At 39.2% G+C, this 23,687-nt stretch overlaps 2 protein-coding genes across 3 annotated transcripts in view; one reads left to right on the top strand and one right to left on the bottom strand.

Moving 5' to 3' along the window:
* The window catches only part of LOC124058930 (limbic system associated membrane protein), a 404,356-nt gene that overhangs the window by 234,100 nt on the left and 146,569 nt on the right, over positions 1 to 23,687 (top strand). The gene's annotated exons all lie outside the window — the stretch shown is intronic.
* On the bottom strand, positions 313 to 3,958 carry LOC124058931 (serine/threonine-protein kinase pim-1-like). The gene is made up of 7 exons (XM_046388570.1): positions 3,460 to 3,958; positions 3,016 to 3,107; positions 2,877 to 2,924; positions 2,031 to 2,252; positions 1,246 to 1,423; positions 937 to 1,125; positions 313 to 808 (listed from the first exon to the last, which is right to left on the bottom strand). Exons 1-7 carry the CDS (start codon positions 3,848 to 3,850, stop codon positions 717 to 719), a joined length of 1,212 nt encoding a protein of 403 aa, XP_046244526.1. The 5' UTR covers positions 3,851 to 3,958; the 3' UTR covers positions 313 to 716.

The following is a 23,687-nucleotide window of genomic DNA, read 5'->3' as shown; positions in this document are numbered from 1 at the left end:
GAGAAGGAGCACACAAGCAGAGATGCATAGCAGCAATAATAATACCAGAAGTATTGGATAATAACAAATGAAGTATAATGATAATAACAATGAAGTATACAGAAGGCACTATAGGGATTATGATAACAATATTGGTAACAATAATAATGGTAGCAGCTGTACAGAGTAGTAATAGATTAAAATAGATAGTAAGTAATTGCAGTAAGTTCTGAGCAGAGCCGCAGCAGGAGCTCCAGCCACGATCTGTGGGAACCTGCAAGACGAGAAAGCACAAGGACTCCAGGGAAGAAGTCGAGTGAGTGATATGCATTAATGTGACATAAATGTGTGCAGAAGGAGAGGAAGAGGAAGAAAGAGCTCAGTGCCTCATCTATGATTGAGGCGGTGGGGAAACTGGAACACCCACCGTGAGGCTACACTGAGCTATAAGATGAGCTCAAGTTCATCACAGGCCTGACATATTGAGACAAACACAGCTCAGATTCACACTTATGGATAATTTAAAGTCACAATCATTCTAATCTGCATGTCTTTGGATCTGGAGTGAACATGTGGAGAACATGCAAACTCCAGGATTTGAATAAAGAAAATAAAAAATAAAATAAAGAAAATAAAGAAGCGCTAATAAGCACTCATATGCATTCTCAGGCCCAAATCAGTTTCTGTCCTGGCCAGAGGGCTGGTGGTGGGTGTTTTGTTGAGTGGAATATCTAGTTTTACTTGAACCATGGATGCTGCTGCATCTGTTCCAGGGTGGCGCGATTCTTTGGGTCTGCCGTCAAACACGCCTTCAACAAATCCAGGCAGTCTGAGAAGAGAGAGGACAGACATGAATTGAAAAAAGTGTCAGCTGGAGTGACCTTTTGGAACATGGAAGGAAAAAGTGCACTATTACTACCAAAACTCGGGACTGTATTGGAAATAGTATTGTCTTACCTTGGGACGCTTTGAGCTCATTCAACCCACTCATGAATGCAGTTTGGTTCCTAAGAAACTTCTGGGTGTTGAACAAATCTTTTGCATCTAGCAGTTCATAAAGCAGTAAGCCCAGCTGCCAGACTGTGGTGGGACGGGCCTCGTATCTCCCCTGTGTGTAATACTCTGGAGGAGTGAAAGCAACGGTTCCTAACAATACACAAACGGAGACAGAAAAAAGCAAAGGATGAGGAGTAAGTTTTAAGCAAAAGCACCACTGTAGAGATCTACAAAGGCATGATGAGCAGGAGTAGAAACTAGATGTCGTACCAGAGTAGCTGTTGTAAGGTTCACTTTTCTCAAAGCAGCCACAGCCAAAGTCTATGATGCGCACTCGAGGGACATCAGAACCAGTTTCCAGAAGGATATTGTCTGATTTGATATCACGATGGAACACTTTCTGAGAGTGCATTTGAATGGCTGCATCCACCAGCTGTTTCATGATGTTCTGAGATAGAGATAAGCAGAAACAGACTCATTTAGAATTATTTGAAGCAGGGAATGCTGGGTGATACTTTCTAATTTGACATTGTCGCAGCTTTCAGACCAAAATGTCGCTCAAAGGCCAGTTCAGTGCATTTGAGAGAACTGACCTGAGAACACCAATGATACCAGAAAGAGCAAATGCGACAGTGTGTGGGCAATAAAGGTATTTTCAAACAGAATGTAAAACCACAACTACACATAAAATTAGTAAGAGAAGACTAAACCCAAATTTGTATTCTGGAGTTGCATAAATTTAGGCATAAAAACATTGAGAAACTTGAGAAAAAACTTTATGACACGCTGAAACTTTATGATGCCAATGTTTGAATGTACAGGCACAAGACAAATATGAGGGGAGAGCAACGTGTATATTGACTTTTTGTGGAGCTACTCCACTCTGACTGCAAATAAATAATCAACATTTCCAAATAGTGTATTCATTAATAATTAAGCCAGTAAATAGTTTTCAGCCAGTAGTTTTGTTATTTTTTGTTTTAGTTGAGACTCAGTGCAGCTTTAGGGTAACACCATACACTGACACAGAAACATGCTCCAACCAGCTTCATTACCTTAGTCTGGGCTTCCGCCATGTGACCATTATTCTCATCCAGGTGGGTCCATAGGTCCACAGAGGGGACTGGTCTCTCCATGACCAGGACAAGCTCGTGGTCCAGGTCATACCAGTCTAATAATGTAGTGGGTGCATATTTCCCCACTGACTCTGGTCCACCTGTTGCTGTTTTCATAAGGAGCACCTCAGTGGGCACTTTGTGTGTCTCCCCATTTATGACCTAAAGGAGAAAGTATACAGAACAAAGGTGTGTTTTAATCATTGACTGTATTTAATGATGGATGACATGACAGCTTCTCAGAAGTGAAGCCAAAACATCTCAACTGCTTCTTTGAAGCTGACTGCTGTATCATGTTTAGTTTGGTTTTAATCATTTTAGGGGTAAAAGGCCCCAGTTGAGAGCTGAGTACTATCAAATAATTAATTGGGCGAGTGTATGGGCAGGAACACCTTCTCAAATGGCCTATTTTTTAATATACCTTAAACTTTTATGGCATTCAGTGTAGACAGCAGTGTAAGAATTTCACTGTACAGGGAAACCTGTTTCCTTACTGTACATATGACAATAAATGCTTTGAATCTTGAATCTGAATCTGAAGGTGCAGACTCTGGCTCCACATGACATTGCCATCACAAGATGGCAGAGCTCCTGTCCAGGATATTTTAGCTTAATTTTTGTCTACTGGGTACGCGAAGATGTGTCATCCATCTTTATACATGAGGGTAATGGTGTTAATAGATGGGCGCCTGTGCGCGCATTGAACACCAAAGTAATGGGAAAGTGAGAAAAAAAATCAAGGATGTTTTAAGAGTTAATACTGAGACATCAGTTCAAATCACTCACAGTTTCTTGACGCTTCACTTTTGCTTGGGGGATGTGTTTGATCGCCACCTACAGGACAGAATCATCAGTATTTTTGTTAGTTCACAGAGTTCTGACAGTGTTTGTATGTATGAGTTGAGAATAGGAACATAATACTTACTGGTAAATTATCAGCTTTTCTAGTCCCAGCATAAACTGAACCAAAGCCTCCTTCTCCCAGCTTGTTAAGCTGCAGGTACTTGGCTTCAAACTCTGGAACACACACAAACACAGATTCATGTTTTATGATAGTTATGAGGAGCATCTTACCACAACAGCTGTGTCCAGATGTTGTGGTTGAAACCAGCGATTGTTAGCCTCTGGGTTAGTGAATTCTTCTACTGTTATGCATCATTCTGATAATATTCTTCATTTGTTAATTCAAAACATCTGGTTTCTTTTAATGGCAGTTTCAAATAACAAAAAATATACTGACATTTTTGGAAATAGGATTACATGGTCTCATTAGTTAAAATGTTTTATGTTGTTTGTTGAACTGGTGCAAAAATCAAAAAGTCAAAAAGAACAAGTGGTCATCTGATTTTCTTCTGCACTATTAGCTTACCTCTGCTTGCAGTCTCTGAGTTGGATATGATCCTGTTCTTTGGGGTCGAGGAGTTATTGGAGACAGAAGGGCTTTTGGAGGTCGAAGAGCTTTTGGAGCTCTGCGATGTCCTGTGATGTTCAGCAGTGTTGGTGTTGGTGTCAGTGCTTCCAACTCTCTGCTTCTTACTGGGGGACTCTCTTTGGAAGCTGGACTTTCTTTTGGTCCCCTGAGTCAGCACAGCCTCTGCTGACCCCTTGATGGGGTTGCTGGCAGTCTTTTGTTTTTTTCTCTGCATTTCCAGATCTGTGCAGGCCTTCCTTTTCTTGGTCACAACCTTACATTGGTCGCCACCGTTGTTTTCGGAGGTGCTGGCCATGCTCTCTACAAATAAGACAAAAGCAGGGAACATGGACTTGTTTTTATCTGATGATTGACAGTTTCTAAGAGTGAATTTCAGGTCTGTGACATAAACTTTTTTGAGCACAATTCTGTATTATATTTTTACAGCAGTAGTTACTAAAATCTGCATGTGAAGACCATACATATTAAGTAGTCAAGAGTAGACAAAATAATATCAGCTTTGATATTAAAATGCTGCTGATATATAAATGTAACAATGATAATATGTAATGAGTACTTTGTTTATCTGCAGGTACATTTATCTTTTTATTCTTTTTTTGCACAACATTTTGAATGCAAATTATTTTCTGTGTTAAACTGATATTTTTACTAAAGTTACACTTGTTACTGCCTTTTCACACACACTTTACCACAAAGTCATGTTCACACACAATAGTAAAAACTCCTTTAACAATCTCATCATGAAGTTTGAATGTTGTAGCTGGTTATAGCTGTTATTGCTGGTTTAAATAATATCCCAAATAATTTTCCAGACACATACAAAAGTCTGTATCTTGAAACACAAAAGAATAAGGAGGATTTCTGCACTAGAATCAAGAAGGTACTTAAAATGTAGAAATACTTGAAATAAAACTAGTTGCATGGGAGTTCTTTCAATTTAATTAACATATTTTCATGTATTTGTTGACATCTTAACTTGTATTAATCAAAATATACTGAACTACAGTCAAAATGATTACATAGGAAGGTTTTTTGTAATCCATGAACTGCAGCTGCAGCTGTTTGAGAGTTTCACACTCACCTGAATTGCTCGTGTTGTCCGAAGAATGAAGAGTCTTTAACTTGTTCGTGAACGTGTTATTCTGTAAACGCTCTCAAGGAGAAAATACGTTTCTCTGAATATCCAGAAGCTGTGCTCAACTGCTTACCTGCTGAACTACTGACTGTTAGCTCATGTAGAACCTGTCTGTGTCTTTGTTCTAAGACCCTTGATGCCTTTAATGTGTCGAGTTCCATTCCGTGACATCGCTACTAGAACACAGGCTGAAATTACCATAGTGACCTGGAATAAAATAATAATAATATTAAAGTACTTTAAACAAATGGCCATCAAACACAAAATAGTCAAAGTCCAAAAGCTGAAAAGATTATACAGTGTCATCAGGGGTACCCAAAGTTTTCTTTTCACTCATATACTGTTAGTCTATTCTTGCACGCAAACCATTTGAAACAAAGACATAATTTTAGCATTAGGAAATTTGTGTCAAAGACTCAAACAACAATAAACAATAAAATAAGTTGTTAATCTTAACAGTTTGTTAAGATTAATTACATTAGTGCAAATTATTTTGGAACAGTAATGAGCGGGGAAGATGGGCCAGGTTCTGTGGATGGCAGCAACAAGTAGCTGTGCTTCACATTTCTTCATATTGTTAAATGTAAGCAAACAGGAACTCATTTTAACATTTTATTCAATTCAGTCCACTACTTCAGGTGATATATTTGAAGTTATGTGTTTTTGTACTGAAGTGTCCCACAATAATAATTCCAAGGTGAATTTGAATTTAATGGAAGTAGCCACTATTGTTTAGTTTCTTTGTGTTAAGTTAGTTTCAGCTGCATGGCCATAGGGAACACTGGCACATATACCTGTGAAATGTTGTGTGCAGCCCTAAACTGTTTGGATTTGTTTCAAAGACTTTCTGTAAGTGGTCTCAATTGCGGCGTGTTTTGATCTGCACCGTGATTCCAAGTTTTACTTTCCATTTCCGCAGAGAAGGATATGAAAAGGCCACCATGTTAAACGTGTAAGAGACTAATTAGAGTTTTTCTCATGAGCATTTGACATTTCAAGAAATGGGGATAACTCCACGGCCTACTAGCTTTACATTCTCCTCTGATTTGTATAGCATAAATGTGCCAATTTTGTTTTTTTTTTTCTTTCAATTTATTTAGAGTAACACATTTAAATTGAATGCTTTAGCATATATTAATAAGCCATTATTACTAACAAGCCATTAATTACTCTACTCCATAGAACAGCATTGTTTTCAGTTACTAGAATCTTGCTTGCATCTCTGCATGGCGTAGGATTACCAATTAAATCCAATTAAATCAGGTCCCCCAGTGAGTAGTTCTGGTATTGATTGTTGCTAGCCACCCTGTTCATAAGCTCTCCTCTACCTTTATTTATTTATTTATTTTCAAAGTTCCCTTTACCCACAACAAAGCCTTCTTGTCAGCTGCCACCTGTGGGCTTGTAGAGAGCTTGGTCTGACTCAGGAATACATCGCAGGCGTGACTTAATCATTATTAGCTTGTGTTCAGCAGTTAAAGCACTTTGGTGCACTCACATTTATAAGGCTGTTTGTGTAGAAAGGCACTCTCATCACTTGAGGACAAGGGTTGGCGTTTGCTCGTGTCATCTGCAGTGTATCGGTGAAAGAGAAGAAAGCAAATAAAACCTTGTGAATAAAGTAGGGGTTGATAACCTGTGTTTTCATACCATAGCTACAGTCTCCCCAGTTTGCTCCCCAGGCGCCTGACAGTGGCAGCCCATTGCTCCTGTGTGTTTCACTGTGTGTAATTTGCTGGGTGTTGCATGTGTGTTCAACTAAGAATGGGTTAAATGCAGAGGACAAATTCCGTGTGTGTATGTAAAAATATAAAAATGTTGTATGTAAAAATCTATATACTGCCAATAAAGCCGATTCTTCATTCTCTTCTTAATTCTTAATTCCTTTGGTAAGCTTTTGTAAATGCAGAAACACACTAGAGGAAAATTAGATCATTTAACACCTAACGTATCGGGACCATATGGCTTGTTCTGGACTAATAGGCTACTCAGATTAGTCAGTAGAATGAGAGGTTGAATTATTCTATCTGAACTATTTTCATAAGTACAGTCAATTTAAGACAGCTCATCATCTTGAACATTTCATACACATACACATCATTGCAATAAAGTCTCCATATATTAATAGAAATGTAGCCAAGTGGATTGGGGTTACTAGGTTTTTTTTTTTGTTTTTTTTTTTGTATAATTAGTGCCCTAGTATAACGTGTAACGTCACTGTAAGGCCAGCCAGATCGAAAATCTCGTGAGAACATGGAAATCACATGAGACCTCATACACGCGCGAACAGTTGTCTTCCGAGGTGGTGCAGTGGCGAAGGTCTGTGTTTTTCGCATGTGCGCGAAGAGAACCAGATAACCGTGTTCCACTGGGAGAGTGTTTGGTGGCGTTGGATGATTGGAGTGTGGTGAGCCGACCGAGAACGTCTGTGACTGAACACTTTGCTCTTGTTTCACGTCTATGTGTGTCTATTTGGCCTACGTTGCGCTGGGAGCAGACCCAAATTGTCTACCGATAGTTTATTGAAATCCTCATTAAGATATTTGCAGTATTAAATATTGTTTGTCATATCATGTGTTGTTATCCTTGTAGAGGGGAGATAGAGAGCTGTGTGTGAGAGAGGGGCAGGGCTTTCAAGCTACAGGTTGGGATTAAGTGCACACACAATTTTGTGTTCTGATTACAGTGTATTGTGAGTGGATTTGGATTTGAACATTATTTATTTTGTATATGTATGTTGAGTTCAAACCTGACGTGTATGATAAAATGTCAGTTACAACGAGAAGCGTGGCTAGAAATGTGTTTATGTATGTTTATTTCCTGTTTATATAGGAGAAGATTTGCCCACTGCTGTTGTCTGTTTTGTCTATTTTGCTTTGTTTTGTCTTGTTCTGACAGACATCTACCTCAAAATTTAAATAAGTTAATGCTGTCCTTGTTCAAAGACAGTCGGGGTATTAAAGAACCACTAACAAATATTTCTTCGTGTTCTATCATTTCATGATCTGGTCACATAGACTGACCTTACAGATTCTTACATTTATTGACAGATGAAATGCCCTTGCATAAGTAACATTTCAGGAGGATAATCTCAGTTATACTATTAACCACAAGACCCCAGTTTTCTCCAATGGCTGGAATAAACCCATTTATGACAATGCTAAATGGGTGTTGTAATGCATTTTCAAGATTATTGCAAGTGAATTTGTTACACTCTTTAAAATTCTAATAAAATAAATGTTTTTACAGCTCCATCCTTAACTTGTTTATGAATATGAGTGACTCAGTATTACTTGACCCATAAGACACATACATAACTTTCACGCCCACATTTTAGGCCATTTAGGTCTGTTATTTTTATTTCTTTTTTTCATACAAGATAGGCATTTCTTTTCAGGGGCAAGTTCCGAAAACTTGTTTTAAGTTTTCAGTTTACTTAAATAGTCTCTAAAATGCGGCTGTTTGCAGACATTTGCATGTTAATGCTTTGTTTCACAATGCTGGAGGACGTAAGGCAATGTGGTACGCCTGAAGTAAACACTGTACCCAAAGACAGGAACAGGTGGCCAAGTATAAAAACGGTCCCTCGATAACAGTCTTCCTTTGTCTTCAAACAGAAAGAAGGGAAACTGCTCGGCCTGGATTGCCATGGCTTGGTTAAGAGTCTTATATGCCATTGCTGAAAAATAATGTCTGTTTCATTTGTTGAGGGCATTTTCATTTAGTTTTTCCAGGTGTGTAACAGAGGATGTCAAAAATAAATAATACGCAGAAGAGGGTGCTGTTGTGAGTGGTGTGATATGTTTGGCATGTTCATAAGGAAGTGAGCAGAAAAATGTAGTTTTTGCATTTAGGCTTGTATTTGTATGGGTCATTATGGTTTTTTGTGTACACCTTCACAATGTTTAGATGTGTGTTCATTTTACAAATAGAATTAGAAATAGGGTTGAGTGATAAAATGCTATAGGATGCAAAATTTATGTGGATAATGATGATAACATTTGTATAATTTTAATTCAATTTGGAGAGATCTAACAGCTTATTACACAGCAGATATAAACACGTCTACAGCCAGTAAGTCTGCAGTTTTGTTTTTGGCTAGCTTGTCAAAGTAGATGCCCATTTCCTTTCTGTCTGGAAGGGTGTGGGCTGATACAGATGGATGTACCTACTTTGTCAATGTGCCATTTCACCCAGTTCTAGTTAAATACCTGTATAGTTATCTAGTTATCTGGTGCAAAACACATCGAAAAGGGTTGGTAGACGCACTCCACTGACTGTATTGTTGAGCCAAATCATCTTTCATCATATTGTATTACCAAATAGAATGGATAGTTCAACCGTGCTGCCCTCTGTTTTTATTTACTTTTAGAATACTGATTTTTATTTATTTATTTTGTGGCGCCCCTTCAGTACAAATCTAATTGCAACCCTTACCTAACTGAGCACACTAATACTTTGATATGCTTTAAGACATACCCTTACATCCCCTGTGAGGATATTTCTTGATCCTTAAAATTGCCTCTCACATCTCTTTGAAGAACCACCAGAGGCTACAAGCAGCACCTGATGGTTTACTGACTCAAACTGTAGGTACCAAAGTAACTCACATGTTCATGGATGGGTAAAGTGGCATCATTTCCGACAGAGAAACCCTTGAATAGTCTTGTTAACTATTTGGTAGCAGACACAGCTCTGCTGTCTTATTGAAAAATTAAGTGTATCTAACTCAATGTGGCTGAACCGTTTCTGGCACTCCATTGAAGCATGTCAGGCTGGAACAAAAATCTCATGGGTGCCGTATGGTTGTCAAAAGCAGATCTTTTCAGGTGGCTTCCTTCAGGTAAATTAGCAGCAGATAACAATGCTCCTTCCACATTGCAATTCATTACATTGCATTAACTCATGCTTCTATCCAAAGTAATTTACAATATCTGCACTCAACCAGTTGGATACACCCCCAAAAACTGCAAGAATTGAAGAAAGAGTGGGGTGTTTGACTTGTCCATGTTGTGGATGTAACAGAGTACAAGTATTCTGATATAACATATTGTTGTTATAATAGTATAATATAGAGTGTTTTTAGTATTTTTTTTAGTATTTTTTGTTAATTTCATTTGTTTGTCTTTGAAAAATGTTTCATATTATATGCAAATGTTTTATTTCTCTTATTGCTCTCGTAATGTAGTCCACCATTTTATTTATTTTTCTTTTCTGAGTGGGACCACAAAACAGTTTCAGTCAACTTTATACTGTCTGCATACATGTTAAATGATACAGGTACCTTTTTACAGAAACAGAAAACTCAGTACAGTACAATGTACTGATCAATATATCTAGATCAATGGATCAGTATATTTCCTGGATTGTCAAAGAATTCTTATAGCACAGAAAACATTTATAGAAACCAGAGGATCTATCTCTGTCACTCCTTATTACCTTTTATCAGTTCAGACTGACTATATAGTAGGGCTTGTGTGAGTCTTTGACACAAATCCCCCCTATTTTTATTCAAATTTAGACTGAGGCTCACACTCACTGAAGACTCTGCCAAAGTGACAACAAATGAAAGATATGCTGTTCACTGACAACACGCAGTCAGTGCAAAGTGTTCCTAGTAGTGACTGCTATAGACTTGCATATTAAATGCTACAGCATGCAGGTCAAACTTTTTTTCGCCCATGTAACGTGTTTGAAGGTGAGGCCATTCAGGGCACCAACTTTCCAGATGTTTGTAGATGTTTTCCATGGTGACATAGGAACATTATGCAAGGAGTTCAGCAGTGCGGAATAGCTGCTGTCAAGCAAGTAAAGGAAGAGTTTTTCATTCTGGAACACCTTCAGTGCAAATTGCGCTTTAGCCTTAGTGGATTGCTAGCTTTAGTGGATTAGCCTTAAAGTGGAGACATACATTTTGTACTCACTATTAATCATAAATGGGACTGTTTTTAGGAAATAAGATAAGAAATCTGCAATTATAGCTTAAGTAGCCAAGTCACAAAATAAATGAAAATATGCAGAATATATTCAAAACTCCTATGCAGTGCTGTCTTGGTAAATTTCCCTTTTTTTTCTTTTTTTTACTTTTTGGCTATCCACCAAAAATATGTGACATGTTTGTGCAACAGCATTCAGGTAGCATTTCATTTTCAGCTGCTGGTCCTGCAGTACCCTGTTGTTGTCTCTTCCTGACGCACATCCCACTTCTGCTCATCCCATTCGTAATTTCCCTCGTATCTACTGTTGCCTTTTCTATTTATTGATGTCTCAGTACTTCTATATTGTGCTACCTATAAAACTTTAGTCTGTCATGGACTTTATAAAAGGATTCATGTAACTTTTTGGCTCTCTCAGAGAAAGGCTTTTGGGTAATTGGAAATCTTTACCTGAACATTTCTCAGTGTATTTGGTCTGTAGCTTCATTAATTCTGCTTCTTGCTACGGTCTATGTGCTTTTCTTTTTCTTAAATAGTTCTTTATGTAATTTAGCTTTACCTTTCAGCCATAGTTTGAACTTCTCACTGAAGTGTGGCTTTTGGGCCACAAACCATGCTGCCCAGTCTCTGGGAGTGCTTCAGAGAGCCAAGATAACCACACAGATGCACCAACTGCTTATTCTCTCTTTCCGAGCGAACAAAGTTCTTTTCCCAGGTAGGCTCACTTTGCTCTTTGTCCTTACGGTATCACGTATGGCCCATTGCACCATATCTGTGACGTTCTGAAGAGACTCGATATGAGGAAACTTAGCAGAGTGGGGATTCCAGTAAGATGTCATACAGTGTTATTGTAAGTTCAAGATGCAGCCCGGAAGTTGACGCTCCTCCAACTTTCTCCCAAGATATGTTCTGTCATGCATTTATCATAGCTACCGGTGATGCAAAGTTTAGAGATTTTTTGCTTATGTCAAGACATTCAGCAAACTCCTGAAGTTGCTAGAAAATAATGAGCCATTGCTCATGTTACCCTGAGGACATACTGTATGGTAGACCTTTTCTCAATCCTCTGCTCTCTGCTGCTGAAACAGTTATGCTTCAACACTGTGCATATTATAAAGCACATAGGAAGATGCTGGCTAGGATGATGATAATGACAAGAACAGTGGGGATGACAGTAATGAAAATAACGATCATCCGCACAAATATCAGGACTGGTGGAGGTGCTAATAAACCACTTTAGAGAATATTCACATGTTAATTATGGTAATGAACTTTTCCCATTATCATTAGCAGTGGGATGCTGTCATTAATGCCATTTTTGATTGACTGTGCTGTATCTACCTCATTTTTTGAAAACAAATTTTACTGAAAACATTATTATTATTATTATTATTATTATTTTCGCCAGCGTTCATCCCATGGGGGTTTACTAAGAGATCTATTTGTAAAAATAAAAAAAAAAAAGGCAGACAAAAGTCCCAGTTCAGGGCTGTCGTGCAAAATCTACAATAATGAGAGTGGAAATGATGCATTTATCAATAATTGATCTACACATGAACCAGCCCATGTGAGAACTTGACAAATGTAACATGCAGAAGAAGGAGGGGGGTTTACTGAGTACTGAAGTCAAGGTTTTTGTGTATCATTTATTTTATTTTTCTGTCATTGCATTTAGATTAACGTTAATGCTGTGGCTCTCTGCTTGCTCTACCTCTGTCCTGGGGTCAATGCCTATTGCAGATCTAGCATCGAGTGTAATTACCTTGGCTGCAAGCTCTGAAGTTTCACATCCAGAGCTGCTGTAGAGCTATAAGTCAGCACTATTCTGCAAAGTGTGCAAATCAAAGGGAGGAATATTTGTATGGTCTTGTCCTTAGAACAGTACATTCAGTCAGAAATGTCTCGTTTGAAACCAGTAAATTTGGTAATCAGTCTAATTTTCAGAGAATGCATCACTATGACAACAGCATTTTGCTCTAATCTGCCACTGCTGAGAGGAAACTAAATGAAGGGATCGGTGATGTAAAGATGAAATCACTTGATAATGGACCAAAAGGCCTGTCAAACTCAGTGACTTCCCTCCTTCCCAAACGTGTTTTGATTATGTAAGAACTTCACCACATAAGAAGTCGCATGCTTCATGTTGCGCCTCCACAATACCCTATTGACTGTAAGACTAAAATATAACAGTGTTTTTTATCATGTAGTGTGATAGCATGCCACCACATAAGAGCTTGAATTTTCTCATCCAGGCTGGTGGAAAAAAATCTTTTGAGCTTTTCTGTCTAAGGGAAGTCTATTGATTCCATGAGTCTTAAAGCAGTTTGACATGGTGCAAGATCTACAGCTCCATTCCGCCTGACTTATCTCTGATTCAGAGCTTGTTAATCCAGCATATGGAGTGCAGAGAGGGACTGATAAATGTTGTGTCTGTATGCTGTGAGGAGGAACCGAGGGGGAGATCATAGGATGTGAGAAACGAAACACTCTTTCAGAGCCGAGACAAAAGAGGCAGAACCTGAGGGACATGTATGCGAGAGCATGCCTGCTGCTTCTGACAGTACTGTTGCGTAAGAGGTGTGCATACAGATGAGTTTACTCTGGTTTCTAAGATGATATTTATGTGAGCAAGTTCACTTTTGCACACTCAGAAACATGACAAGATGATGTGTGGCAGCTTTAAAGTGTTTTAAAGTGCATTCATGCCCTTCTTAATTTTCACATTACAGGGAATGTTTAGGCCTTAAACATGTGTGTCACTGTGAGTGAAGGGAAAATATGTTAGAAAATCCCATTAGCTACACAGAAGAGCTAAAAAGTCAGAAAGGGGCTCATTTAGTGCGTCAGAATGACTGTTCCCCTCGTTGCCAAAATGTGCCAGGTGTTTGGTTGCTGATGGAGAAACTGAGAGGCCCGCCCCCTCCAAGCGGCTGAGCGTAAGGCTTTTTTAAAAACATAATCAATAAACTTAACCTTTGTTCCACCTCATTACGCAAAACAAAGAGACATGATGCCGGTTTTGTCTATAACACACAAGCTGGCACTTGAAAGGAAATCAGCCTCATATGATTTGGCAAAGAGAGAGTGATGAGAGGCAGTGTGAGGAGAGACGTAGAGAAGGAGAGCAAGAGAATAAAGAGATTGATCACTGAGTGGGTGGAAATGTCAGTGTGCTCCCGGGTATGCATTTTCCACACGTGGAAGCTGCTGTTTGTGCTCTTTTTCACACATATGTGTTACTCTCTCTCTCTCTCTCTCTCTCTCTCTCTCTCTCTCTCTCTCTCTCTCTCTCTCTCTCTCTCTCTCTCGCTCTCTCTCTCTCTCTCTGTCTCTCTGTCTCTCTCTCCGGACTTATGTTTTAGCCCCCCTCCTTCTGCCCCCCTTCCGACTTCCGGCACCTTGTTCGGTCTTCTGCTTATATTGATCCCAGATATATAGCAGACTATTATTCACATAAAATTATTTTATGTTTACCTCTGTTGTAAGAAATCATTTTAAAGCTAATAACACCTATGATTTAGCTCAGTTAATGACATGTTTTCACTCTTATGGAATTTCCTAAATGCTTCCTTTCCTTTCATCCACACCATCACTTTGCCTGCATTATATATTGTTACCTCTCCTCCTCTTGTCTCTCTGTCTCTCCAATTTTCTCCTCTCTGCTTCCTTCAGAGGAAGCCAGTGCTTCTTCTTAATTGACTGGTTTTGTCAAACTCCCATATCCACTGTTCAAGGACAGTGCTGTAAGACAAAATATTTGTGCGCAAATGACTTAGTGTGTTTATTGTTGTTTTCCCTGTGTATGTGTGTGTGTGTGTGCCATTTGTGTTCATAGCATATTTCAGTGCTTTAGCCCCTCATCTAAGCCTCCACCAGGCGTGTTAGCTCGCCCACCCAAGAAAACTAGGATTTGCAGAGAAGGCCATAATTATAATCAATCATAAGGCAAAGCCACTTCTGAGACATGCAGGAGTTTCAGCCTCCAACGTCCCACTGCTGAGCAGCATGGGAGCCTGCCAATTACAGTAAGACCCCTCAGCTCAACATTGTATGCACTCTGGCCTTCAAACCAACAGTCACCCAACATGTATACACATACAGCATGCAGCAGACAGAGCTGAAAGCATCATATTTGTTCTCTGCTCAGGCTTGTTAGTTGCCAGGATATTCATGGTATACCGTATACACCTGGTGTGTGTCATGTCTGCCCCTCTTTACAACTTCAGAAAAACCATGAATTTCTCATGGCATGGATTCACATGGAAAAGCTTTGATGATACGTGCATAATGTATCGCTAAAACTGAACACACATACATCATGCGTCATTACACATGTACCTGACACATTGCTATCAGGTTATTTGTTATATTTTCAGCTTCTTGTAGCACTGCCATATTTAATAGTAAAATAGTAAAATCATCCAGTCCTGTTTCCTGATTAGTTCTTTGCAAATAAGATGCCTGAATCTATCTTACTTAAAACAAAGCTATTATGTAAGCGTTTCTCGCATTGTCTCTGTTAAGAAGAATTCAATAAGAGGGCACACTAATGCGCAAAGATTTTGCCTCTCTATTTTGATTACAGAGCTGGCAGGTTGCAGACAAAACCTACTTATGCATTTTCTACTGTGGGATCGGTGCATGCCTGCAGGCCAAGCTTTGTGCCTGATGCACTGGCCCCTATGATAATCTCCCTAATCTGATTAATCTCCATCCATACACCACATCATATGAACTGTATTTATGCAGCAATATTTTTTGCTAGTGTGTGTGGTTCTGGACTGTGACCCTTACAGATTGAACGGAGCTATTTGTTAGGAAAGATCTCTAGCATTTAATTGTGCATGTGTGTGCAGGCATGTTTTCTGCATGTATGTACGATACTTTAGTTAATGTGTATGAACGCGTGTGTGTGTGGGTATTTTAACTATGCATTGGTGCATGCAGGTTTTGAGTGTTAGCCTTTGACTCGATGAGCTGAATTCAAGGATATAGAGATGTTATTATCACAGGATAAGATGCCCTGAACATGCAGCTTTCCTGGTCCTGTCACAGTGCAGATAAGATGTGTTTGTCCATTCACACATGTGTTTCTGCGTCTGCCTCAGAGCTTATTGTGCTTATTGATTTTGTCATTATTATTTTTTCTCAAAACAGAGCGGAGGAAGGTTGGCTATTTCTGAGCAGCAAGCTGTGTTTGCGAGTGGTGCTGTGCATTTGTTTGTGCTCTTGTGTGGCTCCTGTGGTGTGCGTTTTAGTGTGGAGATGGAGGGCAACAAATTGGCCATGCCATGAACACCGCAACAAGTTCCTGGACTTAATTCACAGCAGTGACCTTTCTATGGATATTGTGATTGACTTCTGGTTGTTGCTCCTCATCACCATGTATAGATTTACCTTCATATAAGACTAAAAAGTGTACAAGCCCTAGGTATAACCTTTCACCCACAGATAGCTTTTTTTTACCATTTCCTTTGATTGAATTTGTATTTTATTAAAAAAGTAAAGATCTGCACATCACAATAAAAAGCTGTTTTGGGGCAGAAATCCTCTTTGGTCTAATTGATTTCAATAGGAGAGCAGTTCTTCATCTTTATCCTGCCCTGAGAGATAATTTTTAGACAATCTCATTATACTAGCTCATATTTCGAAGCATGCCTAGGTTCGGGTACAAATTGTCCTTTCATCTTTTGCTGTGCTGCTCGGCTAGTGCTTGCCACCACGAGGGGAGTGGGAAGTTCACCAATTCATCAAAGTTTTTGTATCAGTTCCCTTGGTATCACTTCTTAATTGAGTGCTGCCGCCTCAGTGAACTGAGGCCAGCTCAGGATACAGCAGAAACAAACTGAGTGGACATTCTACCCTGCAAGCACAGGGACATGGAGTTTTAAGGAAATTAAACTCTTTATGACTGTTGTGCCAGAAACCTTTGAACGTGACCTTTGAACTTTGAGAAACTGTCATTCACCGACACTGAGAACCACATGCTCATGTTTTAGCTACAAGGCCAACCAAGGCCTGACATGCCTTATTCATTATTTAGCCATGAGTTAAACCCATTTCCCCTGTCCCCAACATCAAATTTCTCATTCTTTTAACATGTTGTTGCCAGCAGAAATCAACATCCAGCTGGCCAGCAGCTTCAAAAAAACTAATGGTGCTTTTTGATCTCTAAACATCGTGAACTGGCCATCTGGCAAAACCCCACTTGGCCATGTTGAAGTCTACTCAGTGAGAATTGTAAGTGTGGTGTGAAATGATCTGACTTTTGGATTTCGTGGTGCCTTCAGCACAGCTGTTCAGAAAGGCGCCTTTTTTTATTTATTCCCAAAGAACTGACTTTAAAATGACATAACAATTGATATCTCCATCATGGGGGTTGCAGTGAAGGCTTTGACCAACTGTTGCAACCAGCAAACCAACACGAAAATTTATCGGAATTAATCTATTTCAAATCGATGGGCTTCTCCAAGTGTTTTAATATTTTGTGTAATTATATATTATATAATTATGTGGATATGCATTTAGGTATATAGCGAATATATATTGTGTGAAAAGGTCTCCATTTTGTCAGTACAGCTGGTGTTTGACCTCGACAAGCTGAGCCCCAGTTGGTGGCTGGTCAGACCTGCTTCAGTTTACCATTCAGCAGGTTTACTGCAGCATTATTATACTCATCATGCACGCACACGCACTCACATACACACACACACACACACACACACACACACACACACACACACACACACATACACACACACACACTACCCTGGTCCTAGATTATAATGACCTACATGTGGTGGATATTATTGAACTAGGTTACCGCTAATCAACTGCATGCCCATAAGCATTGTTAAGTGTGCGTGTGTGTGTGTGCGCGCGCAAGCATGTGTTGGACAGATAAAATTGATTGGCTGTGTATTGGTTGGTTAGCTTGTGGGTGTGTGTCTTTTTTGTCTATGTGATTATGGGTGTGTGTGTTTTTCTGTTAAATTACCAGTACAGCATCATTGTACTGCACTATAAAACTAGCTGTGGCTAGTAAGCATGGCTGTGGAAAGAAAACAACAAAAAAAACATACAACTGACACAAGCGTTCTGGAAATACCATCCCCTCTATAAGATTAAAATACTAAACTTGCTGGCTTCTCCAGACATCCTGTGTTAATCTGGATCCCCGCCATGTAGTCAGCAGTCCCACATTCAGCCACTTATGCACTGACTTAAACACACACACACACACACACAAACACACACACATTCACGTACATATTTAGAATACAGTGTATAGTATGAGCCAGGCAAGCTCCATTGGCAGTATAGAAATAGATCATGGTGTGGCTGATGTTACAGCAACTGGAAACTCATTACTGCTGGCCTAGATATTCACATTTACAGCCTTTTCCTCCGATGATATGCACACACTTTAGCTCTGCGCACATCCACATGCAAATACAGTTGCAGTGCATGCACAAATCTACTGTAGGTTCTCACACACAATTCAACTAGCTCCTACCCAGCCACCAAATACACAAATATCAGAAAATCACACACCATATCTCTTCATCTTTCATAGTACAATTACATGCCATTTTGCTCCAACTGCTGCTTGAGTGGATTGCAGAGGCTCTTAACACTCTGAATCTTGTCTTTCCATCAGCTGTAATTGTTTTGACATTGCGGTTTTATGACAGAGTGATTGTCAGCAAGCCTGCATGATTAATTGAATTCACAGGAAAATCTTGCGCTATATGGAGGTATGGAACATGCTGCATGCAGATGTGGTAATAAAGAGAGAATGTATGATATAAATAGTGTGCTGTCAGATCTTGGCAAAGTGGTGATTGTTGAGGTTAGTGTGGGAGGCCTTATTCTTTAGTTATCCCATGCTTTCAGATGCCACTTTTCTCACAACTCAACTGACATGTTTCCATCCATCCCTCACTTCCTTCTCCTTGCTGTTCTACTTTATAGGAGTTAACTTTGTTTGAAAGTCAAATTACTGAGAAATCACAGGTGAGAGAAGAAGTTGTTGATACCGTCTGTGTGTACCGTATGTGTATCTGGTGTTAGGCAAGGACACATTAGCTGCTAGTGACACAACACACCTGAGTTATCTCCCCAAGTCAACTGTTGCATCAGGGGTTGTATGGGTGCCAGGTTTTGAACAGAAAGAAGAATGCATGGAATTAAAAAAAGATAAAATCTCTGGGTCTGCTGCATTGTTTTTGATCTGTTGTTGTCAAGGCAATGTGAGTCTGACAGTGTTGTAGGAGTGCAAAGCTAAATTTGTTGCATTAGTGGTTCATTACCAGAGGGCTGGTTCAAAGACAAAGCAACCTCTTCGACATCACTATTTGAGTTGGGGAAAGAGCGCAACATGCTTTAACGCGACTGATTAACCCTTTCAGCTTATGCAGTACTGTGGGTCTTTGACAGGCAAATAAACATGCAAATGAGAATGTGAAGTGCATATAGTTGATTACCTGACGTCAAATCCAAATTACAGCCAGATGATCAGAGAGTTTAATATGCAGTACAGCTCATCAAATAGAATAACAAACTAGCCAAGTGCCTGTTATTTTTGCCACAATCACCAGAGGATCCTTGTTTGTTCAAGACCACATAAAACCTACAATTTTTCACATTAGAGGCCAAGAAGGATTCCAGCCAATTATATGTTTTGCATTCTCATCAATTAATTTCTTTAAAGTTTTGAGCCTTGTGGAGATGTAAATCAGCATTGATTATTTCTCACTTTTTTGTCAAGCTGTTCTCTTTCTGTGTGCCTGAAGTCTCTTAGGATGTGCTGTTCCTTGAAGGGAACGATACGTTCAGCCCTATTTCTCGTAGCAACTGACAGTTTCAGACATGATACTAATCTCATGGTAAAGGCTCACTTAATAAGAGGATTAGTGACCTAGGAGGCACACACATATGTTTGAAAGAATGTACAAAGGCACAGCCGTGCATGAAGGAAAATGCCACACACATCAACACACACCAACTACATCTTGACAAGATATGAAGTTGTTAAGTTAGATTTATTTAGAACATGTTGTTTTGATTGGTTTTGTTCTTATCTATGCATGTACAAAGACTCTCCACATACACACACACACACACACACACACACACACACTATTTCACCAGTGAAGATGAACAAATATTCAGGTGCTGAAAGATTCTCTAATGAGCTCATTAGTCGGATGCTACTGATGCTTTCATATTGTGAGACACATACAGTACAGGGAAATGAGAGCAGAGCACATATTGACATTTATTTCACTTTCAAGGTGTGTTTCTCCTTGTTGCAGATCATGCAGAGAGGTCTTAAGTTTTTTTTTTTCTTTTTTCCAAAGTGTATTGTTACTTGATATCTGTGCGAGTGGGGGGTTATCAATTCAAGTGTAAAAATAAACAATAATTAGAGGAAACTTTCATTTCTTCCTTCGCAGGGCACTGGGGAATGCGCTACTGTAGATTCAGTTTCACAGGTACTTATTTAATAGGCATGCACACTCATACAAATAACCTAGAGTCCCATAAAAATCCTCAAACACAGACATATACACACGTGAAGTTTGAGTACTGAAACTTTAAACACCCACCTCCAGTAATTACAGCACCAACTTCTGTTCTAAAGCATTAACAGGCAGTGTGGAGGAGCCTCATAGACACATCTCTCCAAACTGTGTTTCATAGCATTCGAGTGGAGTGGAAGTACTTTGAAGAAGCAATAAATCATCTCATTACAGTGCAGTAACTTCAGCAAGAAGATGATAGTGTTAATGTAAAATGCATGATATCTTGAACTTTAACATACATACAAGCGCAGGTTATGAGACAGAGCTTTTCAAGTCAAGTTGAGTCAGTTTTATTTATACAGCACAAAATCACAAATTGTAATGCCCCAGTAGGCTTTATAGCACTGTGTACATCAGCCTGTACAGTGTACGTCATCCCTAGACCGTCATCTTTAGACCCTCAATTTGAGTAAGGAACAAAAAAATCCATTTTAACAGGGAAAAAATGGCTTTTGCATGTCTTCCTTTTTTTTTCTTTTTTTTTTTTACTGCCATCTGTCTCTCATCACCTGCACGTCCAAGTTTCACACTGGGTTGCAATGTGTGACATGTCTTGCAAGAGGAATCCTAATTAGCTGCTGTTGTAAATGTGCACCGTTCCCTTTCATTCCAGCCGTGTTGTACACAGTTCTTTGACTGTGGCATTGCATGATGTGATCTCAGGTTGGTCTTAAAAAACAATATCGAACATGTTGTCGAAACAGAGGTCACTGCTTCAGAGAAAAATAAACCTGCAGATTTGCAAAAAATAGCTAAAGTGTAATGCTGTCCCCACCTCCTGTTCTCAGCACATGTGCAGGTGAAATTACTTGTTAAATTTCCCATCTCTGGTGGATTAAGGTTCACAGAGGAAGAAAAAAAATAAAAGTTTTGTCTATCTGAAAGATAAAAAAAAATGATTAAACCTTTAGGAATTTTTTTGTTATGTTGTACCACACATGTGCATTTTTCCTTAGCAAATAAATCATGTGCATGCGATTTTAAAAGAATACAGCCAAGATTTGCAGTATATATAAGGTTAATTAACTGAATAATTTTAAACATTTTCAGATTTGGTTCAAGTATGTGCAAGGTAGGTTCATTATTCATCATTCTACAACACAGGTTTTATAACAAATAATGCTGTTTAACATGCTTGTTGTAGCCTTTTATACTCCTCACTCCAGCCACAAAAATAAAAAGACTTTCTATGGTGGGATGCAGTGGATGAATTGAGGAGGCTCACAACTTGAAGAAAAAAGCTGCTCCATAGTGTGGTGCTACAGCATTGGGTACGTCTATTTCTTTTGCCAGATGGCAGCAGAGCAGAGTGTTGTCTTCTGGTGTCCTTTGGGCTCTGTATAAGAACTTTACATCAACAATATCACTGATGATGATAGGTAACGATGAAGTCCTGGACCGTGCACGTTGTGCATATCAGTTATTGATATTTCAGGTCAGGATGCTTTCTGTCGCTCCTCTGTAAAGGTTAACAACTTTGCCATGGGAACTTAGCTTTCTTCAGTTTCGTTAAGAAGTACACTCATGTCTGAGCTTTCTTTACCCGGGTGGAAGTTTGTGATGTCCATGACAGGTTCTCTTTGATGTTGCTTCCCCTGAACATAAAACTGTTCACCTGCTCCACCTCATCAATATGCAGTTGCGGAGTGTGGTACTCAAGCCCAGAGTGCCTGGTTTCATGGTGGGAGATTGTGTTGAATGCTGAGCTGAAATCAGCAAACAGCATTCTGATGTAGGTGTTATTTACATGGAGAGTGAAGACTGAGTGGCAGTGGAGATGGCAGCCTCTGTAGAACTGTTTGTTCGGAATGCAAACTGGTGAGGGTTCAGGCTTGTTGGGTTTGTTGTTTTTGATGTGATGGAGAACCAGTTTCAGTTCACAGAACCAGTTCACAGTGATAGGGATGACAGTGGCTGTCTTGAAGCTGGTGAGGACTCTCTCCTGTGGTGATGATATGTTAAAAATGTCAGCTTCACTCATATTCTCTCTCATGTGATGCACATATCACATTTGCATTTTATTTATGCTACAAACACACATGCAACTTTCAGCTGTCTCTTCACATGAAGCATAATACAAGCTATATGGTTACTGATAAATAAGAGGTATTCCTTGTTGTTTCTCAGCGTGCATAAATTCACTCTTTTATCCCTAATGTTGTGCATTTATTACTTGTCTACATTCACAATGATTTCTCTATAGCTACTCAGTGTTTTGTGCATTTTTTCCCCTCAGTGTGCAAAGAAAATGATTCACTGCTCAAGATGCAACACATTTAATCAATGGAGACATGAGTGATTGTGAAGGGTGTGTGAGCCCTGAGGGTGACAGTAGTAATGAAATGATATGCAAGAGATTGCAGATGCATTGGTTTGTGACACATCTAATGGTGTCACTGAAGATCTTAACTTCACCCCACTGATTGGCTATATGCATGCACACATTTTGACTCAGTATCTGTGTCTCACATACATACTGTACATATGGCCTTTGCTTTTTAATATGTGTGTGCTTGGCTTTGAAAAGGCACATCTCGATGTAATTTTGCATGCCATGAATAAATTACAGAACTACCAACTTAATCTGTTGTGACAAAACTTTATTGTCTTCAGCACTGATTGATCAATGTTTAGAATCCATATCATTTCCACAAGCGTCACTGTTCCCTCAAGTACTGTCATTTGTGCCAGTCTTGCTAACTTTACAGATCACTGCCATATTACACTGCAGGAAGCACTTAAAGGTCTGTTTACTTTGCTATGAAGGAAATTAGCTGATTGCATAGATGGATAACATTAAAGAGCCACTGGACTTAACAGGTAGTGTGAGTCCACCTAGAAGGATCAACTAGAGTTGAACTGTCAGCCTTTCCTTCCATTTTCTGATGCAGCTTTTGCTGATGAGACTAATAATAAAATACTACTACAGTTTCTAAAAGTACAACTGCTGTAGCTACTTCCAGTCCAACTAGTGTACATATTAATACTGTTTCCATATTACTGTCTTTCCCCTATTTAAAACCAGTCCTACAGCTACCAGTACAACCATCACCACATTGATTCTACACACAGCTCTCTGCTATATGTCCTTACATTTTGTTAAGGTCTGTCTTCATACATATAGGGGGAGTCATTCAGCTATTTATCCACATTTTATTGCTTCATAATAGGCTTTTCCATAATGTACCATGCTGTACTTTTCACTAATGCACCCTCCATGCAGGCATAGGCATAGCCCTATGTACATCTAACCTCAGGGCAAAGTTGAGATGGAAAAAGAATTTTTCAAGGTAGTGGTTTACTTATCTGTGTAGTCTATCTATTGATAACTTGTGTTGTTACCCTGCTGCAGGGCATTATTACTACTGCAGTGCAGTAGTAATAATGCCATTGTTTACAGATCTGGTTCAGATTGAGGATAAAAAGTTTGAGGAGAAGAGAATAACTAAATCCAAAGTGAACTCTACTTGAATTTTCTTTTTCTTTTTCTGGCAAAGTTCTCAGTGA

The sequence above is a fragment of the Scatophagus argus genome, chromosome 5 (assembly GCF_020382885.2).
Source record: "Scatophagus argus isolate fScaArg1 chromosome 5, fScaArg1.pri, whole genome shotgun sequence".
Taxonomy (NCBI): domain Eukaryota; kingdom Metazoa; phylum Chordata; class Actinopteri; family Scatophagidae; genus Scatophagus; species Scatophagus argus.
Note: the sequence above shows the minus strand (reverse complement) of the source record. Positions and strands in the feature narration are given on the sequence as shown.

Coding starts and splice junctions, on each gene's coding strand:
- LOC124058931 (XM_046388570.1), bottom strand. CDS start 3,850: ATGTTCCCTGCTTTTGTCTTATTTGTAGAGAGCATGGCCAGCACCTCC. Junction 2,925..3,015: donor GAAAAGCTGATAATTTACCA/GTAAGTATTATG, acceptor TCTGTCCTGTAG/GTGGCGATCAAACACATCCC. Junction 1,424..2,030: donor TGGCGGAAGCCCAGACTAAG/GTAATGAAGCTG, acceptor TCTCTATCTCAG/AACATCATGAAACAGCTGGT.